Source organism: Mobula hypostoma, chromosome 4 (assembly GCF_963921235.1).
Source record: "Mobula hypostoma chromosome 4, sMobHyp1.1, whole genome shotgun sequence".
Taxonomy (NCBI): domain Eukaryota; kingdom Metazoa; phylum Chordata; class Chondrichthyes; order Myliobatiformes; family Myliobatidae; genus Mobula; species Mobula hypostoma.
The window spans coordinates 197939133-197956703 of record NC_086100.1 but is presented as its reverse complement, the minus strand read 5'-3'; the positions used below and the strand labels follow the sequence as shown (position 1 = coordinate 197956703).

Here is a 17571-nt window from a genome sequence, read left to right as displayed (position 1 = left end):
TCTGCGGAAGGGAAATTCTAAGCAGTTTCTAGAATAGCTGACATGGTTCGCACAACATTATGGGCTGAAGGGCCTGTAATGTGCTGTAGATTTCTATGTTTCTATGTAAATACAGTAATTGCAGGATTGGAAGATAGCTAATGTTGTTCCACTGTTTAAGAAAGGCTCTAAACATAAACCAGGAATTTATAGGCCAGCAAGTCTGACATCAGTTCAGAATCAGAATCAGGTTTATTATCACCAGCATGTGACGTGAAATTTGTTAACTTAGCAGTCTAAAAATATTCAAGGAATTTCTATAAATGGGACTATTCATAAGATCTCCCTTTATGCGGATGATCTTTTGGTTTATGTTTCGAATCCCGAAGAATCTATTCGTAGTTTATTGAAATTATTAAATGAATTTGGATTGTTTTCAGGATATAAATTAAACCTGCATAAAAGTGAATTATTTCCTTTAAATTATTCTGCTTCTATATATGATGACATTCCTCTAAAAGTTACGGATTCTTTTAAATATTTAGGTATTATCATCACTAAAAATTATGGAGATCTTTATAGAGCTAATTTAGTTCCCTTAGTGGATTTTATGAAGCAATTTTTTTCTAGATGGAATCCACTTACACTTTCATTAGCAGGTCGAATTCATGCAGTTAAAATGATGATCTTACCAAAATTTTTATATGTATTTCAAAATATTCCTATTTTCTAACTAAAGAAGTTTTTTGATCAGGTTGACTCTATTATTTCATCTTTTGTTTTGAATAATAAAAGACCAAGAATTGGAAAAAGTCATTTACAAACATTAAAAAAGGATGGAGGTCTTACTTTGCCTAATTTAAGAATGTATTATTAGGCGATTAATATACGTTATGCGTGTTCTTGGTTATATTGGACCGATAAAAGGGAACGACCACGTTGGGTTGATCTGGAATTGAAAATTGTGAAACAATTTCATTTAACTTCGTTATTAGGAGCTCCTTTACTTGTACAATTAGCCAAAATTTCTATTCTAAATATAAATCCCATGATTAATCAATCATTACGAATCTGGTACCAGTTTCGTAAGTTTTTTAATCTTAAAAAATTTAACCATTTTAGTTTAATTTATCAAAACTATTTATTTAAACCTTCACTTAGTGATCCTACCTTTTCTCTTTGGAGGAATAAAGGAATTTTTTCCTTTATGGACTTGTTTCAAGAAGGCCGATTGATGTCCTTTGAGAAATTAGTAAATAGATACTCTCTCTCATATTCAAATTTTTTGCAATATCTTCAGGTCAGATGTTTCTTACAAGAATATTTAAGTAATTTTCCATACATACAAGACTCTGACCTGTTAGACATTATTTTAAAAATGAACCCTTTAGTGAAAGGTTTCATTGGGAAAATTTATAATTTACTATTACAACAGGATAACTATCCTTTACTTAAGATTAAGCAAGATTGGGAAAGAGAGCTTAACATGACCTTAATAACAGAGGATTGGTTGCGAATTTTGAAGCTGGTTAACTCTTCTTCGATTTGTGCCAGTCATTCTCTAATTCAATTTAAAATTGTACATCGTTATTATTTGACAAAGGAGAGATTGTCTAAAGTATTTCCTAATGTAAATAGTCAGTGTGATAGATGCAAAACTGATATAGCTACATTGACACATATGTTTTGGTCGTGTTCTGGATTGAAACAATTTTGGAAATCTATTTTTTCTACAATTTCTAAAGCTTTAAAAATCAATTTACAACCTAATAAATTGACAGTTTTGTTTGGTATAATTCCTCAATATATTCACGGTATTTCTATATCAGACCAATACGTAATTGCATTTGTCACATTATTGGTCAGAAAGGCTATTTTATTGAAACGGAAAGATGCCTCTACTCCCACTTTGATACAATGGTTCTCTCAGGTGACGTTATGTCTTAGTTTGGAAAAAATTAGAAGTCGAACTTTTGATCCTAGATTTGACTTCGAGAAAAGGTGGGGTTATTTTGCCCGTTATTATCATTTGATTTGAGTTAATAAAGATAGTCCTTTTCTGATGCTTGGGTAAATGGATTTGGTTGGCGGATTGATGTCTTTTTTTTATGGAAGCTTGTATAGAGTATAGCTCTGGGTTTGTGCTCCAAATGCGTTCCCCCCCCCCCTTTTTTTTGTTATTAGGGTTTTTTTTCTGTTTTAGTTAGCAGGGCTTCTTTTTTTCCTTCTTTCTTTTTTCCAAAACAAACTTTAACATTTTGTTTTTTTTATTATTATTGATATACTGTTCAGCTTGGTTGATAGTTTAACTTTTATTCTACATATGGGTATGTTGTCTTGATTATTTTGATGTATTTTTCTCTGTTGTTGATTTTCAATAATAATTAATAAAAAGATTTAAAATAGAAACTTAGCAGCAGCAGTTCAATGCAATACATAATCTAGCAGAGAAAAAAATAAAATAAAAATAAAATAATAATAATTAAACAAGTCAATCAATTGCGTATATTGAATAGATTTTTTTTAAATGTGCAAAAACAGAAATACTGTATATTAAAAAGAAAGTGAGGTAGTGTCCAAAGATTCAATATCTATTTAGGAATTGGATGGCAGAGAGGATACCTCCTACCTGATGGTAACAGTGAGAAAAGGGCTTTCCCTAAGTGCTGGGGGTCCTGAATAATGGATGCTGCCTTTCTGAGACACTGCTCCCTAAAGATGTCCTGGGAACTTTGTGGCAAAGTTATTGGAGGGTATTCAAAGGGACAGAATATATAAGTATTTGGGTAGACTTGGACTGATTAAGGATGGTTTGCATGGCTTTGTGCGTGATAGGTTTGGATAGGTACATGAATGGTAGGGGTATGGAGGGCTATACTGCCGATGCAGGTCGATAGGAGCAAGCAGTTTAAATGGTTTTGGCATGGACTAGATGGGCCAAAGGGCCTGCTTCTGTACTGTACTTCTCCATGACTCATGTGTCACCTTGTCAAATTCCTTTTGGAAATTTAAATAGACAACAGTTACAGGTTCCCCTCAAACAACTCTCCCTGTTACATTGTCAGGGAATTCCAGCAAATTTTATTTATTTATTTAGAGATGCAGCATGGTAACAGGCCCTTCTGGCCCAACAAGTTTGTGCCGCCCAATTTACACCCACGTGACCATTTAACCTATTAACCCATAAGACATACGAGTAGAATTAGGCCATTTGTCTCATCGAGTCTTTGGGTATGTCTCTGAGACATGGAAGAAAACTGGAGCACCCGGAGGAAACCATGTGGTTGTGGGGAGAACATACAAACTCTTTTGAACCCGGATTGCTGGTGCTGTAATAGCGTTAGGCTAATTGCTCTGCTACCACGTTGTCACACTTGTCAAACTGGATTTACCATGTTGACCAGGTTTGATATAATTTAGCTTTCCTAAATGAGTGGTTACTTCCTCCTTCATTTTGACTCCAATATCTGGCCAACAAAAACTGACAAACTGACTGGCGTATAGCTCCCCATCTTGTGACCTCCTCCCTTTCTGAACAAGGAAGTTCCTTGGGCTGTTTTCCAATTCTCTGGAACCCTTTTGTAATTTGCTGAGTTTTACAACATGGAACAGTACAGCACAGTACCTTCAGCCCACAATTTGAGCCAACCTTTAACCTACTTTAAGATCAATCTAGCTCTTCCCTCCATTTTTCTATCATCCATGTGCCTATTTAAGAGTTCCTTGAATGTTCCTAAGGTATTGCCTCTACCATGGCCTCTGGCAATGTGTTTCACACACTTAACCAGTACTTATCTCTCACATTCCCTTACACTTTCCTCCAATCACCTGAAATTTATGGTGATTAGCATTTCCATCCTGGAAAAATGTTTCTGGCTGTCCACTCTATCTACGCCTCTTATCATCTTACACATCACCTCTCATTCTCCTTTGTTCAAGGGAGAATGTCTGTGTGTGTGTGTGTGTGTGTGTGTGTGTGTGTCTGTGTTTGTGTACGTGTGTGTGTGTGTGTGTCTGTGCGTGTGTGTGTGTGTGTGTGTGTGTCTGTGTTTGTGTACATGTGTGTGTGTGTGTGTGTGTGTGTGTGCGTGCGTGTGCGTGTGTGTGTCTGTGTGTGTGTGTGTGTGTGTGTGTGTGTGTGTGTGTGTGTGTGTGTGTTCAGCTCACTTAACCTATCCTCATAAGACATGCTCGCTAGTTCTGAAAACTTTCAGCCAAAGCGGCCACCAACTCTGTAGCCATTATCTTTCAACCTTTGGGTGCAAGCCATTGAATCCTGTCAATTTATCCACCTTTACCTCCGTGAGTTCTCTAATACTTTATCCCTCACGGCTGGAAAATTTACAAGTGCTTCTCTGCTACTTGAAATTAGTTCATCTGTTACCTTGGGGATATTTGCAGTGTTCTCCATGGCACGAACAGGTGATTTAATATATTTGCCATTTGCTCAGTCATAGTTACACTGAAAGACCATAAGGCCATAAGACACAGATGCAGAATTAGGCCATTCAGCCCATCGAGTACACCCTGCCATTGAAACGTGGCTGATATGTTATCCCTCTCAACCACATTCTCTTGCTTTCTCCCCGTAACCTTTGATGCCCCGACTAATCAAGAACCTATCAACCTCTGCTTTAAACATCCCTCCACAGCCATCTGTGGCTATGAATTCCACAGACTGATCACACTGCAGCTAAAGAAATTCTTCCTTATCTCTGTTCTACATTGACATCCCTCTATCCTGAGGCTGTGGCCTCTGGTCCTAGACTTCCCTGCTACAGGGGCACCATTGAGAGCATCACTGCCTGGTACGGGAACTGCACCTTGATTGCTGGTCACTGCGGGGTATGATACGGACATTCCAATGCATCTGTGGATGTGAACTTCCCTCCATTGAGGACATTTATAGCAGCAGGTGCAGAAAGAAGGCCTGGAAGATCATCGGGGACACCAGTCACCTCAACCATAAACTGTTTCCTTCTGGCAAACAGTACTGCAACTTTAAAGCCAGGATCAACAGGCTACGGGACAGCTTCTTTCTACAAGCTATTAAATTCCATTTTAAAAATTAACCTATTTTGTTAACTGTGTCTCCTTCTCACGTAATTCCTCCATCTAATTGGGATGAATTCCTGCTGGTGTCATGGTGGCACTGTAACATAGCGGTTAATGCAATGCCATTCAGTGCCCGTTACTGGGGTTCATTGCCTGCCGCCTTCTGGAAGGAGTTTGTATGTTCTCCCCGTGCCTGTGTGGGTTTCCTCCCACATTCCAAAGACGTACAGGCTAGGGTTAGAGTTGTGCACACCTTATGTCAGCGCCGGAAACATGGTGACACTTGATGCTGCCGCCAGCACATCCCCGGACTGTGTTGGTCAGAAGCAATGAATGTCACCGCATTCGATGTACACGTGACAAATTAAACTAATTGTTTATGGACCAACTCTTGAATATCTGCCACTATTCACGGATAGACCTGCATCTTACATTATTTTCCATTAGAGTATCACTGCTAAGCTAACTAAATATAGAGAGTACACCCAAGCAGCTTGTAACGTCTTGTTGTATTGTAAAAGTATTTCCTCTGGTTCTTATGGCAATTATCTTAATCCGGTGTCCCCTGGTTACTGACTGGAAGCAGTTTATCTTTAATTAATCTATCAAATCCCCATACATTACTGCAACATTAGTGAGTGTTTTATCATCAAATCATCAAATGATTGGTCTATTAACTGGCAGGCATCATGTCTGTAGAAACTAAAATGGTTACCGCGGTTATGCACAGAATGTCGAAATTACTCACTGCGATTGAGACTGCGCTGGTGACGGCTCCGGAGTAACCCAGGATGAACTTTGACAATGGAGTTGGCTAATGTGTTTCGAAAAGAGAGAGGAGCGAGCATGTGTGAGAGAATGAAAGTGGCAGACAGTGAGAGAAAAGAAAGAATGAGAGTGTGTGTGAGAAAGAAAGAGAGAGGGGGAGCAAAAGAGATGAAAGAGAGAGAGAGATTGAGTGAGAGAGAGAAAGAGGGGGAGAGAGTGAAAAGCGGAGAAAGTGAAAGCCAGAATGAGGAGAGAGAGTGTGAAAGACAGAGAGGGAAGAGAGAGAGTGGAGTGAAAGAGAGAATGTGAATGAAAGACAGTGAGAGGAGTGAAAGTGTGAAAGAGAGTGAAAGGGAGAAAGTGGAGGGAGTGAGATGGGGAGTGTGAAAGACACAGAGAAAGAGTGAGTGAGGGAGAGGAGAGAGAGAAAGATCAAGAGAATAATGAAAGAGGGAGAGAGTGAGTAAGAGGGGAGTGAAAGAGAAAGAGGGATATGGGGAGAGAGAGAGAGAAAACAAAACATTCACATTAAGATACGGTAATTGACTCGACACTGTAATAAAAATGGAAAATGCTTGAAACACTCAGCAGGTCAAACAGTAACTGCTCAAATGGAGTTAATGTTTCCAATCAAAGATCCTTTGTCAGAATAAATATTTGTACATTATAATCAAAGTGGCAGATAATGTATGCACAGCGGGATTCCTAAAAGAAGACTATATTTAACTTCTCGTCTCTGAGTACATTATTTTGATCCTGCACTGGCCAACATGGTGAAGGTAATTTTCACAGGCTCTGATTCAGAATTGAAGCCAGTTTAGCATTTCTTGTGACCTTCCTGTTGACAGTTCAGTGCAGAGATCATAAAAACATAAGACATCAGAGCAGAATTAGGCCATTCGGCCCTTTGAATTTGCTCTGCCATTCCATCACGATTGATTTATTATTTCTCTCACCCCATTCTTCAGTCTTTGCCCTGTAACCTTTGACACCTTATCTAATCAAGAACCTATCAATTCTGTTTTAAATATACCCAATGACTTGGTCTCCACAGCATCTGTGACAAATAATTCCACAGATTCACTATGCTCTGGCTAAAGATATTCTTCCTCATCTCTGTTCTAAAGGGACATTCTTGTATTCTGAGGCTATGCTCTCTCATCCTCAATGAGATCCCCCCGGCCCATTCTTCTAACCTCCAGCGAGTACACGCACAGCCATCAAACACTCTTCATATATTAACCCTTTCATTCCCAGGATCATTCTTGTGAACCTTTCCTGCACTGCACAAGCCAGAGTAAATACCTCCTTCAACCACTTCTGTTAGATGGTAGATCAAAACCAATGGTGGTTTAGTGCCACTGTCCTCTGTAACTGTCCTGCTTTGGCAATAATGCTCTGGATATCCTTGGGGAACAGCAGTGTGCTTCTGGAACATCAGTCTATATGTTTGAAACCCTAACAGGTCAACTCTCTATCTTGAGCTTCCCCAAGTTTTGTGAAGCCCTGGCTTTGGAGGTGCTACCACTACTGCTTATATCCTTGGCCATGGTATCTGATTTGAAAGGAAAAGCTCATGACATAATCCTATCAACACTTTGAAGAATATATACCTTTTGATATTTCATAACTTAGGTCAGGGGTTCCCATCCTTGCTAGTGCCATGGACCAATACCATTTGGCAAGGGGTCTGCAGACCTCCAGTTGGGAATCCCTGACAAGTAGTTTTTGATTATTTTATACTTTATGTAAATATCATAAGTTTTTCTGCCTCTAAATTTTCAGATGTAATGATTCTAAATGTGTGCTTTAGAATCAAAGGGAGGATTATTGGATCTGACTATTTAGCTCTTAGACTGTTTAATTGTTATTTTCTTTGCAGTTTAATAATTTATCATCTGCTTGTATTTTATATAATTACTGATATACAAGTAACTGCTTACTATGCTTCCTAGTGGTCACAGTTGGTATATGCACGCTCAGTGAGTTTCCTGGTGGCTATATAAAGTATGACTCTGGAAAGCCCTGGACGCTTCTTTATTCTGTATTATTTAAATAACGGGTTTCTTATTGGTTGACTCTTATATACAAATCTGCATGAAACCTTTCTTATCTATGGATATGAAAATAGCTGACCACAGGGCAGCACCATCTTCGTTCCTTTTTTCCTCTCCTTGCTTAGCAGACCTCTATCACTGTCTGCTTCTGAATAAAATTATCATGAAGCAACAAGTTTTGTACCTCTTTCCTGACTTCTGAAAGTACTTTAGATTTAAACATCAGAAGCCAACAGCTCCCTCTAGGTTGTCTCCAAAAAGTGTACAATCCCAAAGACCAAAGGAATACATACACTGCTCAATGGTTAAGCTTAATTCCACACCAAGGAGATTCCAGGATTTTCTTTGCTTGAAAGAATAAAGTAACCCCTCCCCTCTATTCTTCCTCCAAAACAAAAACATTGCCGATATAGTAACTTTCCCCAAATGCACCACATAAGCCTACCTTTCTTATCCATTCACTGACGTTAAGAATCATCTTCAGATCTGACAAAGGGTCATTGACCAGAGACATCAATTCTCTTCCCAGACCCACAACAGGCCGCCAGATCTGCAGTGGATTTCCATCACTCTCTGTTTGTACTCCTCTTCTTTCTAATCTGGATAGTGTCCAATACTAGACTCAACCCTCTACTTATATGTGTTATACCTGAGCACTTAAGTGGGTGCTAGCACAACAAAATGTGATGGCCAAGGAGGGACACTCTGCTTCTCAGTGGGAACCAGTCGCACATATGTACCTACTCTTCAAATCATTCAGTAATATGACTGATTTACATCAGTTCCATGTCCATCCAAAGTTTCTTTGCATAAAGCAAACTTCCTAACTCCACAACTCTCTGCTATCGGGAATTCCAATAAATTACGGAGTCAACATGGAACACAGAACAGTACAGGCCCAATGCTGTGCCGAGCTTTTAACCTACTACAAGATCAATCTAACCTTTCTCTCCTGCATTGCCCTCCATTTTTCTGATACGGATACAGCACATCTACTTGCACATGGTCTATATCCCTCCATTCTGTATGGAGACCTTCAACCATAATCATAGGATGAAAAAAAATCTGGTTAAATAAATTTATGCTGTCCAACAGAACATTACAGCACTGTATAGTCCCTTCAGCCCACAATGTTGTGCTGACTTTTTAACCTACTCCAGAATCAATCTAACTCTTGCCTCCTGCATAGCCTCCATTTTTCTACCATCCATGTGCCTATCTACTCTAATGCCTCTACCAGCACCCCTGGCAGCATATGCCACACACCACCATACTCTGTGTAAAAAGCCTACCTCTGACATTCCTCCTCTCCCCACTTTCTTTCAAACACCTTAAAATTATGCCCCCTTGAATTAGCCATTTCCTCCCTGGGAAAAAGTCTCTGGCTATCCACTTAATCTATACATCTTATCATTTAGTATCCAAGTTTTTTACCATCCTCTTCGTTCCAAAGAGAAAAGTCATAGCTCACTCAACTTTTCCTCATAAGACAGGCTCTCTAATCCAGGCAACATCCAGGAAAATATCCTCTGCACTCTCTCTAAAGCTTCCACATCGTTCTTATAATGAAGTGACCAGAACTGAACACAATATTCTGAGTGTGGTGAGAGTTTTATAGAGCTGCAACATTTCCACATGGCCCTCGAACTCAATCCCCCGACTAGTGAAGGGCAACACACCAAACGCCTTCTTAACTACCCTATTAGCTCAAATAGTCTCAACCTTTGACATTTGAGGGTCGTCATGATGCTCACCACTTCTGGGTTGTAGTGTAGAAATGTTACTTTTCATGCTTGTTTCTACCTTATATCACTACCTATGTACATGTAATTGTTCAGTGTTTCCTGGCAATTATGGTGCAGTTGCCTCTGTATTATTCTGGAAATCTCTTGGTTTCAGTGCTGGGTACCACATTACTTGAATTTGGCCATCTTACTGGTGAACTGTTATCAATGGAATTTCTGTTATCAGTAGTCTAGTATGAGAAGACCACACTACACTTTCTTTTCCTTTGTCTCTCGCTGTGCTTCTCTCCTTTACTCTTGTAATACTTAATAAAATGATCATAAGCAACAAGTTTTATGCTTCATTCTTGACTTCTAAAGAACCTATGGATCACAAAATCATCAGGATCCAACACAGCCTTCTCACCTTGGTTGCATTTCTGTTTGCGTAATTCACACATGCGTTGTGGCTCTGGTTCAACCACTAGAAGGAAGCAAAAACAAATCATCAGTACATTCATCCCCTCTATCATGAACAATGTGAAGGCATTACCTCTGCTGTTAGTTCATACTAACCTCCAAGAGGACCACAACCTTATCGTGGTTTGGAGGCACGTGTGCCTCAAAAACCCAGAGAACTATGTTGGCTGGAGTCAGGGCTTCATGCTTTGACTCTTGGTAGGGTCACCCATGACAAACAAGTCAAAGTGTAGAGGACATTGGTCTTACTGGTTTGGGGCTTTAGTTCAGAGCTAACAATGCTGACTAGTTAACAGAACTGTTATGGAAACAGCAACGAAGAATCCGTCTACATCTGAGTGTGACAGCATTCCTGAGTCTCCACCTGGGATCTGCATGAGTCACAGTAGTGAAAACCGACAGGACACCACTGACACGATGAAGGAAGCCCTGAACACTGCCAAAGATGGAGGACCCTCATTGTCACTGTAAATGCCAGCGGCGTAACAGGCAGTAAGTAAGCAGTTCATAGTAAATGGTGTCAGTACATCTGATCAAAGAAAGAGGGAAAATCACAACCTTTACAACACATACAAAATGCTAGATGAACTCAGCAGGTCAGGTTGCATCTATGGAAATTAATAAACAGTTGACGTTCGGGGCCAAGGCTCTTCTTCAGGACTGGAAAGGAAGAGGGAAGATACCGGAATAAAGAAGTGTGGGTAGGGGAAGCAGGACTGGCTGGAAGGCGATAGGATGAAGTTTTGAGGCACCTGCAAACTAATGATAAAATAAGTCAAAGTCGGCGTGGTTTATGTTAAGGGAGATCTTGCCTGACAAATCTGTTAGAGTTCTTCGAGGAAGTAACAAGCAGGGTGGACAAAGGAGAGGCAGTGCATGTCACTTACTTGGATTTTCAGAACCGCATTTGATAAGGTGCCTCACATGAGGCTGCTTAACAAGATAAAACCCTATGGCATTACAGGAAAGATACTGCAATGGATAGAGGAATGGCTGACAGGCAGGAGGCAGTGGGTGGGAATAAAAGGGGCATTATCTGGTTGGCTGCCAGTGACTAGTGGTGTTCCCAAGGGTCACTATTGGGACACTACTTTTCACATTGTTTGTCAATAATTTGGATAATGGAATTGATGGCTTTGTGGCAAAGTTTGCAGATAATATGAAGATGGGTGGACTAGGTAGTGCTGAGCATGCAATGTGATTGCAGCAGGACTTAGACGAGTTGGAAGAATGGGTAACAATGGCAGACGGAATACAGTGTTGGGAAATGTACGAATATGCATTGTGGTAAAAGGAATAAAGGTGCAGACTATTATATAAAGGGGAAAGAATTCAAACATCAGAGGTGTAGAGGGACTTAGGAGTCCTCATACAAGGTTAATTTACAGGATGAGTCTCTGGTAAAGAAGGCGCTTATTACAAGTGGAATAGAAAATAAAAGCAAGCAAATAACGGTGAGGCTTTATAAGACACTAGGGCATACTTGGAGTATTGTCAACAGTTTTGGGACCCATATCTCAGAAAAGATGTGTTGTCATTGGTGAGAGTCCAGAGGAGGTGCACAAGGAAGATTCCTGGAATGAAGTTGTTAACATATGAGGGGCGTTTGGCAGCTTTGGGGTTGTACTCACTTGGAATTTAGAAGAATGTGTGTGGGGGGGGGAGTCTCATTGAAACCTTCCAGATGTTGAAAGGACTAGATAGGATGGATGTGGAGGGGATATTTCCTGTGGTGGGAGTATCCAGAACCAGAGGGCACATCCTCAAAACTGAGGGGCGACCTTTTAGAACAGAGGTAAGGAGGAATTTTTTTAGCCAGAGAGTAGTGAATCTGTGAAATGCTCTTTGACAGACTATAGTGGAGGCCAAGTCTGTGGGTATATTTAAGGCAGAAATTGATAGTTTCCTGATTGGTCAGGGTATAAAATGATATTGCAAGCAGGCAGGTGTATGGGGGTTGAGTGGGATCCAGGATCAGCAATGATGGAATGGTGGAGAAGACTCAATAGGCTGAATGGCCTAATTCTGCTCCTATGTCTTATGATCACGACCTCTGGCTATCCACCCTCCCACTTAAGAATGACGAAGGGTCTCGGCCCAAAACATCGACTGTACTTCCTATAAATGCTGCCTGGCTTGTTACGTTCCGCCAGTATTTTGTGTGTGTTGCTTGAATTTCCAGCATCTGCAGAATTCCTCGTGTATAAGAATGATGATGACTAGGTTCGAGATATCCTGGACACTGGCACCAGGGAGACAACATACTACCCGACACAGAACCTCCTTTCTGTCCCCTAACTAACGAATCCCCTATCACCACAGTGCGCCTCTTTTCCCCCCTTCCCTTCTGAGTCACAGAGCCAGGCTCAGTCCCAAAGACCCGACCACTGTGACTTTCCTCTGTAAGGTCATCCCTGCCAACAATATCCAAAGTGGTATTCCTTTTGTTGAGGGGAATGGCCACAGGGGTACACTGCACTGGCTCTTTAATCCCTTTCTCCTGCCTGACTGTCACCCAGTTTCCTGTGCCATGCCTCTCTATATGTCCAATCCGTCGCCCTTTTAGCCACCCAAATAATCCGGAGTTCAAACCCTTCCAGCTCTAACTCCTCAACATGGATTGTTAGAAGCTGCAGCCGGATGCACTTCTTGCAGCTGTAGTCATCAGGGACATTTCGAGGTCTCCCTGCTTTCCCACATCCCACAAGAGGAGCATTCCACTATCCTGCCTGGCATCTCTACTGTTCTAACTGATCAGATGTAAAGGGGGAGGGTGGGGGGGGGGGTAAACTATACCTACAGCTTTTCTTTTGTGCTTTCTCTGTCTGAAGCCTCTCTTCACTGCAGCCTCGATGAGCTAAAGCCTCAAAATTTCCACTCTGACTCAGTCCACTCTGACAATGACTACTGTGACAATGGCCAATCTGCCCACCCCTGCCTTACTCTAATTTGTTCTTGCTAATCAACCCCAAATGCTGATTTTTTTGCTTGCCAAAGCTGGTCAAATATAAAGAGACTGTACCCTGTTAAGGGCAAGACCCTTAAAGGTGTTGATGAGCAGAGAGATGTAGGAGTCCAAGTTTAGACAGGCACATGAAAGGCTATGGATATTGTGTTGGCAGAAGGGATTAGGTTGGCCAAGTGATTACTAATTTAATTCGATTAGCACAACATTGTGGGCCAAAGGGCCTGTCCCCTGCTGTACTGTTCTACCTTCTATGTTCTATAACACAACACAATTTACTAAACTTTACTAACCCATAAGTATTTGGGGGATTGTCACGTACCCTGTGACGGGTTAAAGATCCAGGAGAAATGGAAAACACTTTGGAGTCTAGTATTGCTATTAACTAATGATATTTATTAGTAACTACACAATACAGTAATATAAATGCAGCTAGATCAAACAGGTTAGCAATGATGAGTAAAGTTCAGTTCGTAGTATTGAGTTGAGTAGTGATGGAGAGAGAGAGAGAGGGAGATCTGAGTCTTCAGGTGAGCTGACATCATCGATCTTCCTGTTGTCCTCCGAAACCCTTTAGAAGTCACAGACTGTGACCACAACAAAGGGGACCGTTCTTCTGTAGTGGAATTATCAACCCAGTCGAGGGTCAGACACACGAATAACTCCCCACCGGTCACACCCTTTTCACACTGCAAGAGCCACTGATCGATCCGCCTGATCGATCCTTCAAAACCCACCTTTTCTGTGGGCACAACAAAGCTCATTCAGTGTCCAAAACCATGTGTCTGTAGGTCTAACAGCTGACCTTCTATTTATCTCACCGTGCTGAATACCAGCTGTCCATCAAGCAGCTCCTCCCTTCTCTCTCTGTAAGAACTTGGAAGCTGCCAATGTCCTTGTAGAAAGTATAAACAAACTGTGAGCAGTCTTCGCCTCTCTCTCTCTCTTTCTTTCTCTCTCTTTTTAACAAGGTGTCTGTGTTGAACAACACTCTCTCTCTTTTCAAAAGTACAGTTCATAAGGGTAATTCAGGACCCCGTCACAGAATGTGGGAGGAAACTGAATCACCCAAAAGAAACCCATGCTGTGATGGAGAAAATGTACAAATTTCTTACAGAAAGCAGTGGGAATTGAACCCCACTGAACTTTGGTGGAAGGTAGGAGGGGGAGCCAAAGGTAACGACAAGGAAGATTGATCACGTCACCCAAATAGATAGATACTTTATTGATCCTGAAGGAAATTACAGTGTCACAGTAGTATTACAAATGCACAGATATACAAATATACAATTATTCGAAGTAAGAAAGAATTTTTTAAAAATTACCTCAAACAGTCTAACGGGGGGGAGGGGGAGGTGGGTTCATCACTTCCCCAGCTATAAGTTGACTCATTATAAAGTCTAATGGCTGAGGGTAAGAATGCCCTCATAGAGCACTCTTTGGAGCAGCACAGTTGTCTTAGCCTATTACTAAAAGTGCTCCTCTGTTCAGCCAAGGTGGCATGCAGAGGTTGAGAAACATTGTCCAGAATAGCCAGGATTTTCTATAGGATCCTTTATTCTACCACAGCCTCCAGTGAGTCTAGTCTGACTCCTATAATGGAGCCAGCCTTTCTAATCAGTTTATCGAACCTCTTGGCACCATCTGTGTTGATGCCATTGGATCAGCACACCACCACATAAAAGATTGTACTGGTCACAACTGACTGGTAGAGCATGTGAAAGAGAGGCCTGCACACTCCAAAGGACCTCAGCCTCCTCAGGAAGTAGAGGTGACTCTGGCCCTTCTTGTACACAGCCTCAGTGTTGGTGCTCCACTCAAATCTGTCATCCAGATGCACCCCCAGATACTTGTAGGTCCTCACCACATCCACGCCTTCACCATCAATAGTAACAGGGAGCAATGCAAGCTTAGTCTTCCTAAAGTCCATCACCATCTCCTTTGTTGAGCTGCAGATGATTCAGCTTGCACCATTTGACAAAGTCCTCCACCAGGGCCCTGTATTCATCCTCCCATCCTCCCTTTATACACCCAACTATTGCTGAATCATCAGAGAATTTCTGCAGATGATATGACTCAGTGTTGTACCTAAGGTCTGAGGTATACAGGATAAACAGGAAGGGACCCAATACCGTGCCCTGCGGGGCCCCAGTGCTGCTTACAGCCATGTCTGGCATGCTCTGAAGCCACACAAACTGTGGTCTGCCAAGTTACATCGTCCAAAAATTCCAAACAATTCATTAGACGTGACATGCATTTCATAAGCCACTTTGTCTTGGATTTATTGCCCATAGTGTTTAATTGCTTCCTTTCTAATGGACTCCAATGTTTTTCCTACTATACATGTCTAACTAATAGTCTTATCATTGCTTTGATCTCTTCTCAATTGGACCAGTGGAATCTCAAGTATTTTCAATAATCTAGTACTAAGCTCCTTAAGAACTTTCATCCGTGGGTCAGCCCCTCCCTGTACTTTATTTTAGTTGGTATTACTGGATACATTCCATCTTAGCTTCCTCATGAATATTTAGCAGTTGAGGTTTATCGTGACCTCTATTCACTCTCACAACACAAATCTGTACCTTATCTGTTCGTTCATCTAATGCAGAATGTGCACAGCTTTGGAGATCCAGCTTAATAACTGGAACAACTGAACTCCTTCAACACTTTCACCTTAAATCTTCTTCTTGTGATCATTCGACTCAAGTAAGATGTTGTCTTAAGGGGTTCTCTTGTGGTGGGTCTTCAAGTGGCTGCTGAAACTGATCTGGGTTCCACAAATTCTGGTGCAGTATGGACATGAGTAAGTAGTGGCTACGGTTAGTGGTTGGATCTTTTAGCTGTTCATTCTCTCCTTTTGCAGCATCCATCTTCTCCGAGCGTCATCACCTTGTTGTGGTAGAAAGGCTTGTGATATCCTGAGATCCCAAGAGCAATGCTGTCTGAAGCTTAACTCCTGTAGGGTCACCCATGGCAGTAAGGTGAAGGGGGAGGTTCCAGACTAAGAACAATTCAACCAAGACCTCAAAGGTGGAGCTGGCGGAAGATCAACGACACATCAAAACACCAGTGGAGGTAGAGGAAGGCTGCACAGTGAATGTGGGGATCCTGATCCCAATCTACCAAGGACCGTGTAGAGGCTGCCCGTGCATCAGCCTCCCCATGTTAAACAAAATCATGCACAGGCGTTCTCCATCGAGTGAATCTACCTGAACATCACCTTAAATATTCTCCCTCAACACAGTCAGTGATTAGATGCTCATGGACATGTGTCCTCTCTGCTCAAGGTTTATTGGCTTCCAATAAGTCATAGAGTCATAGAATGTTACAGCAGAGAACCAAGCCCTTCAGCCCATCTAGTCCATGCTATACTATTATTCTGCCTAGTCCCATCAACCTACACCCGGACCAGAGCCCACCATCCTCCTCCCATCCATGTACTTAACCAAACTCCTCTTAAATGCTGAAATCAAACCCGCATCCACTACTTCTGCTGGCAGGTGGAAGCTCATGGATATCTTTTCTCACTTCTGCTTTTGTTGGTATGTTGTTGTTTTGTTGCTTGTTGTGTTCTGTATTGTTCTGCTCAACATTTTGAGTATGCTAAGTTGACGCCGGAATGTGCAGTGACACTTGTGGGCTGCCCCCAGCACTTCCTCAGGTTGCGTTGGTTGTTAACGGAAACGACAGATTTCCCTCTATGTTTCAATGTACATGTGATAAATAAATGAATCTGAGTCTTATTGAGTTGATTTGATACTGTTTTTTACAATGCAATTTGGGCTCCAGAAACTGATAAATACACTCTGTGGCCACTTTATTAGGTACCTCCTGCATGCTCATGGTCTTCTGCTGCAGTAGCTCATCCACTTCTAGGTTCAACGTGCGGTCAGAGATGCTCTTCTGCACACCACTGTTGTAACACGTGACTATCTGAGTTACTGTCACCTTCCTGTCGGCTTGAACCAGTCTGGCCATTCTCCTCTGACCTCTCTCATTAACAAGGCATTTTCTCCCACAGAACTGCCACTCACTGGATGGTTTTTACTTTTTGCACAATTCTCTGTAAACTCTAAAGACTGGCGTGCATGAAAATAGCAGATCAGCAGTTTCTGAGATACTCAAACCTCCCCATCTGACACCAACAACCATTCCATGTTCAAAGTCACTTAGATCACATTTCTTCCTCATTCTGATGTTTGGTCTGACTAACAACTGAACCTCTTGACCATGTCTGTATGCTTTGATGCACTAAGTTGCTGCCACATGATTGATTATTACATATTTGCATTAATGAGCAGGTTTACAGGTGTATCAAATAAAGTGGCCACTGGGACCATGTTAAATAGCAGACTAATCTCTGTACAAAATGTATTTCGTACACCATTTGTTTTATTAACAGTGACCTATATGAAGGTGAAGTGGAAGGATGTGTAATGGTGAATGGTAGGGTAAGATGTAGGTTTGCACCACTGCACCAAAGTATTGTAGTTGCGCCAAGCAAAACCGGCTCTTTAATACTTGCCAGAGGATTTTTTTCCCC

At 41.4% G+C, this 17571-nt stretch overlaps 1 protein-coding gene across 1 annotated transcript in view; it reads right to left on the bottom strand.

Moving 5' to 3' along the window:
• The window catches only part of LOC134345861 (sideroflexin-5-like), a 271312-nt gene that overhangs the window by 170652 nt on the left and 83089 nt on the right, over positions 1–17571 (bottom strand). Inside the window, exons 8-9 of the mRNA XM_063047176.1 lie at positions 10011–10067; positions 5783–5848 (exon numbers count right to left, since the gene is read on the bottom strand). Of these exons, the coding sequence (XP_062903246.1) occupies positions 5783–5848; positions 10011–10067 (123 nt within the window). The remainder of the gene's footprint in view (positions 1–5782; positions 5849–10010; positions 10068–17571) is intronic.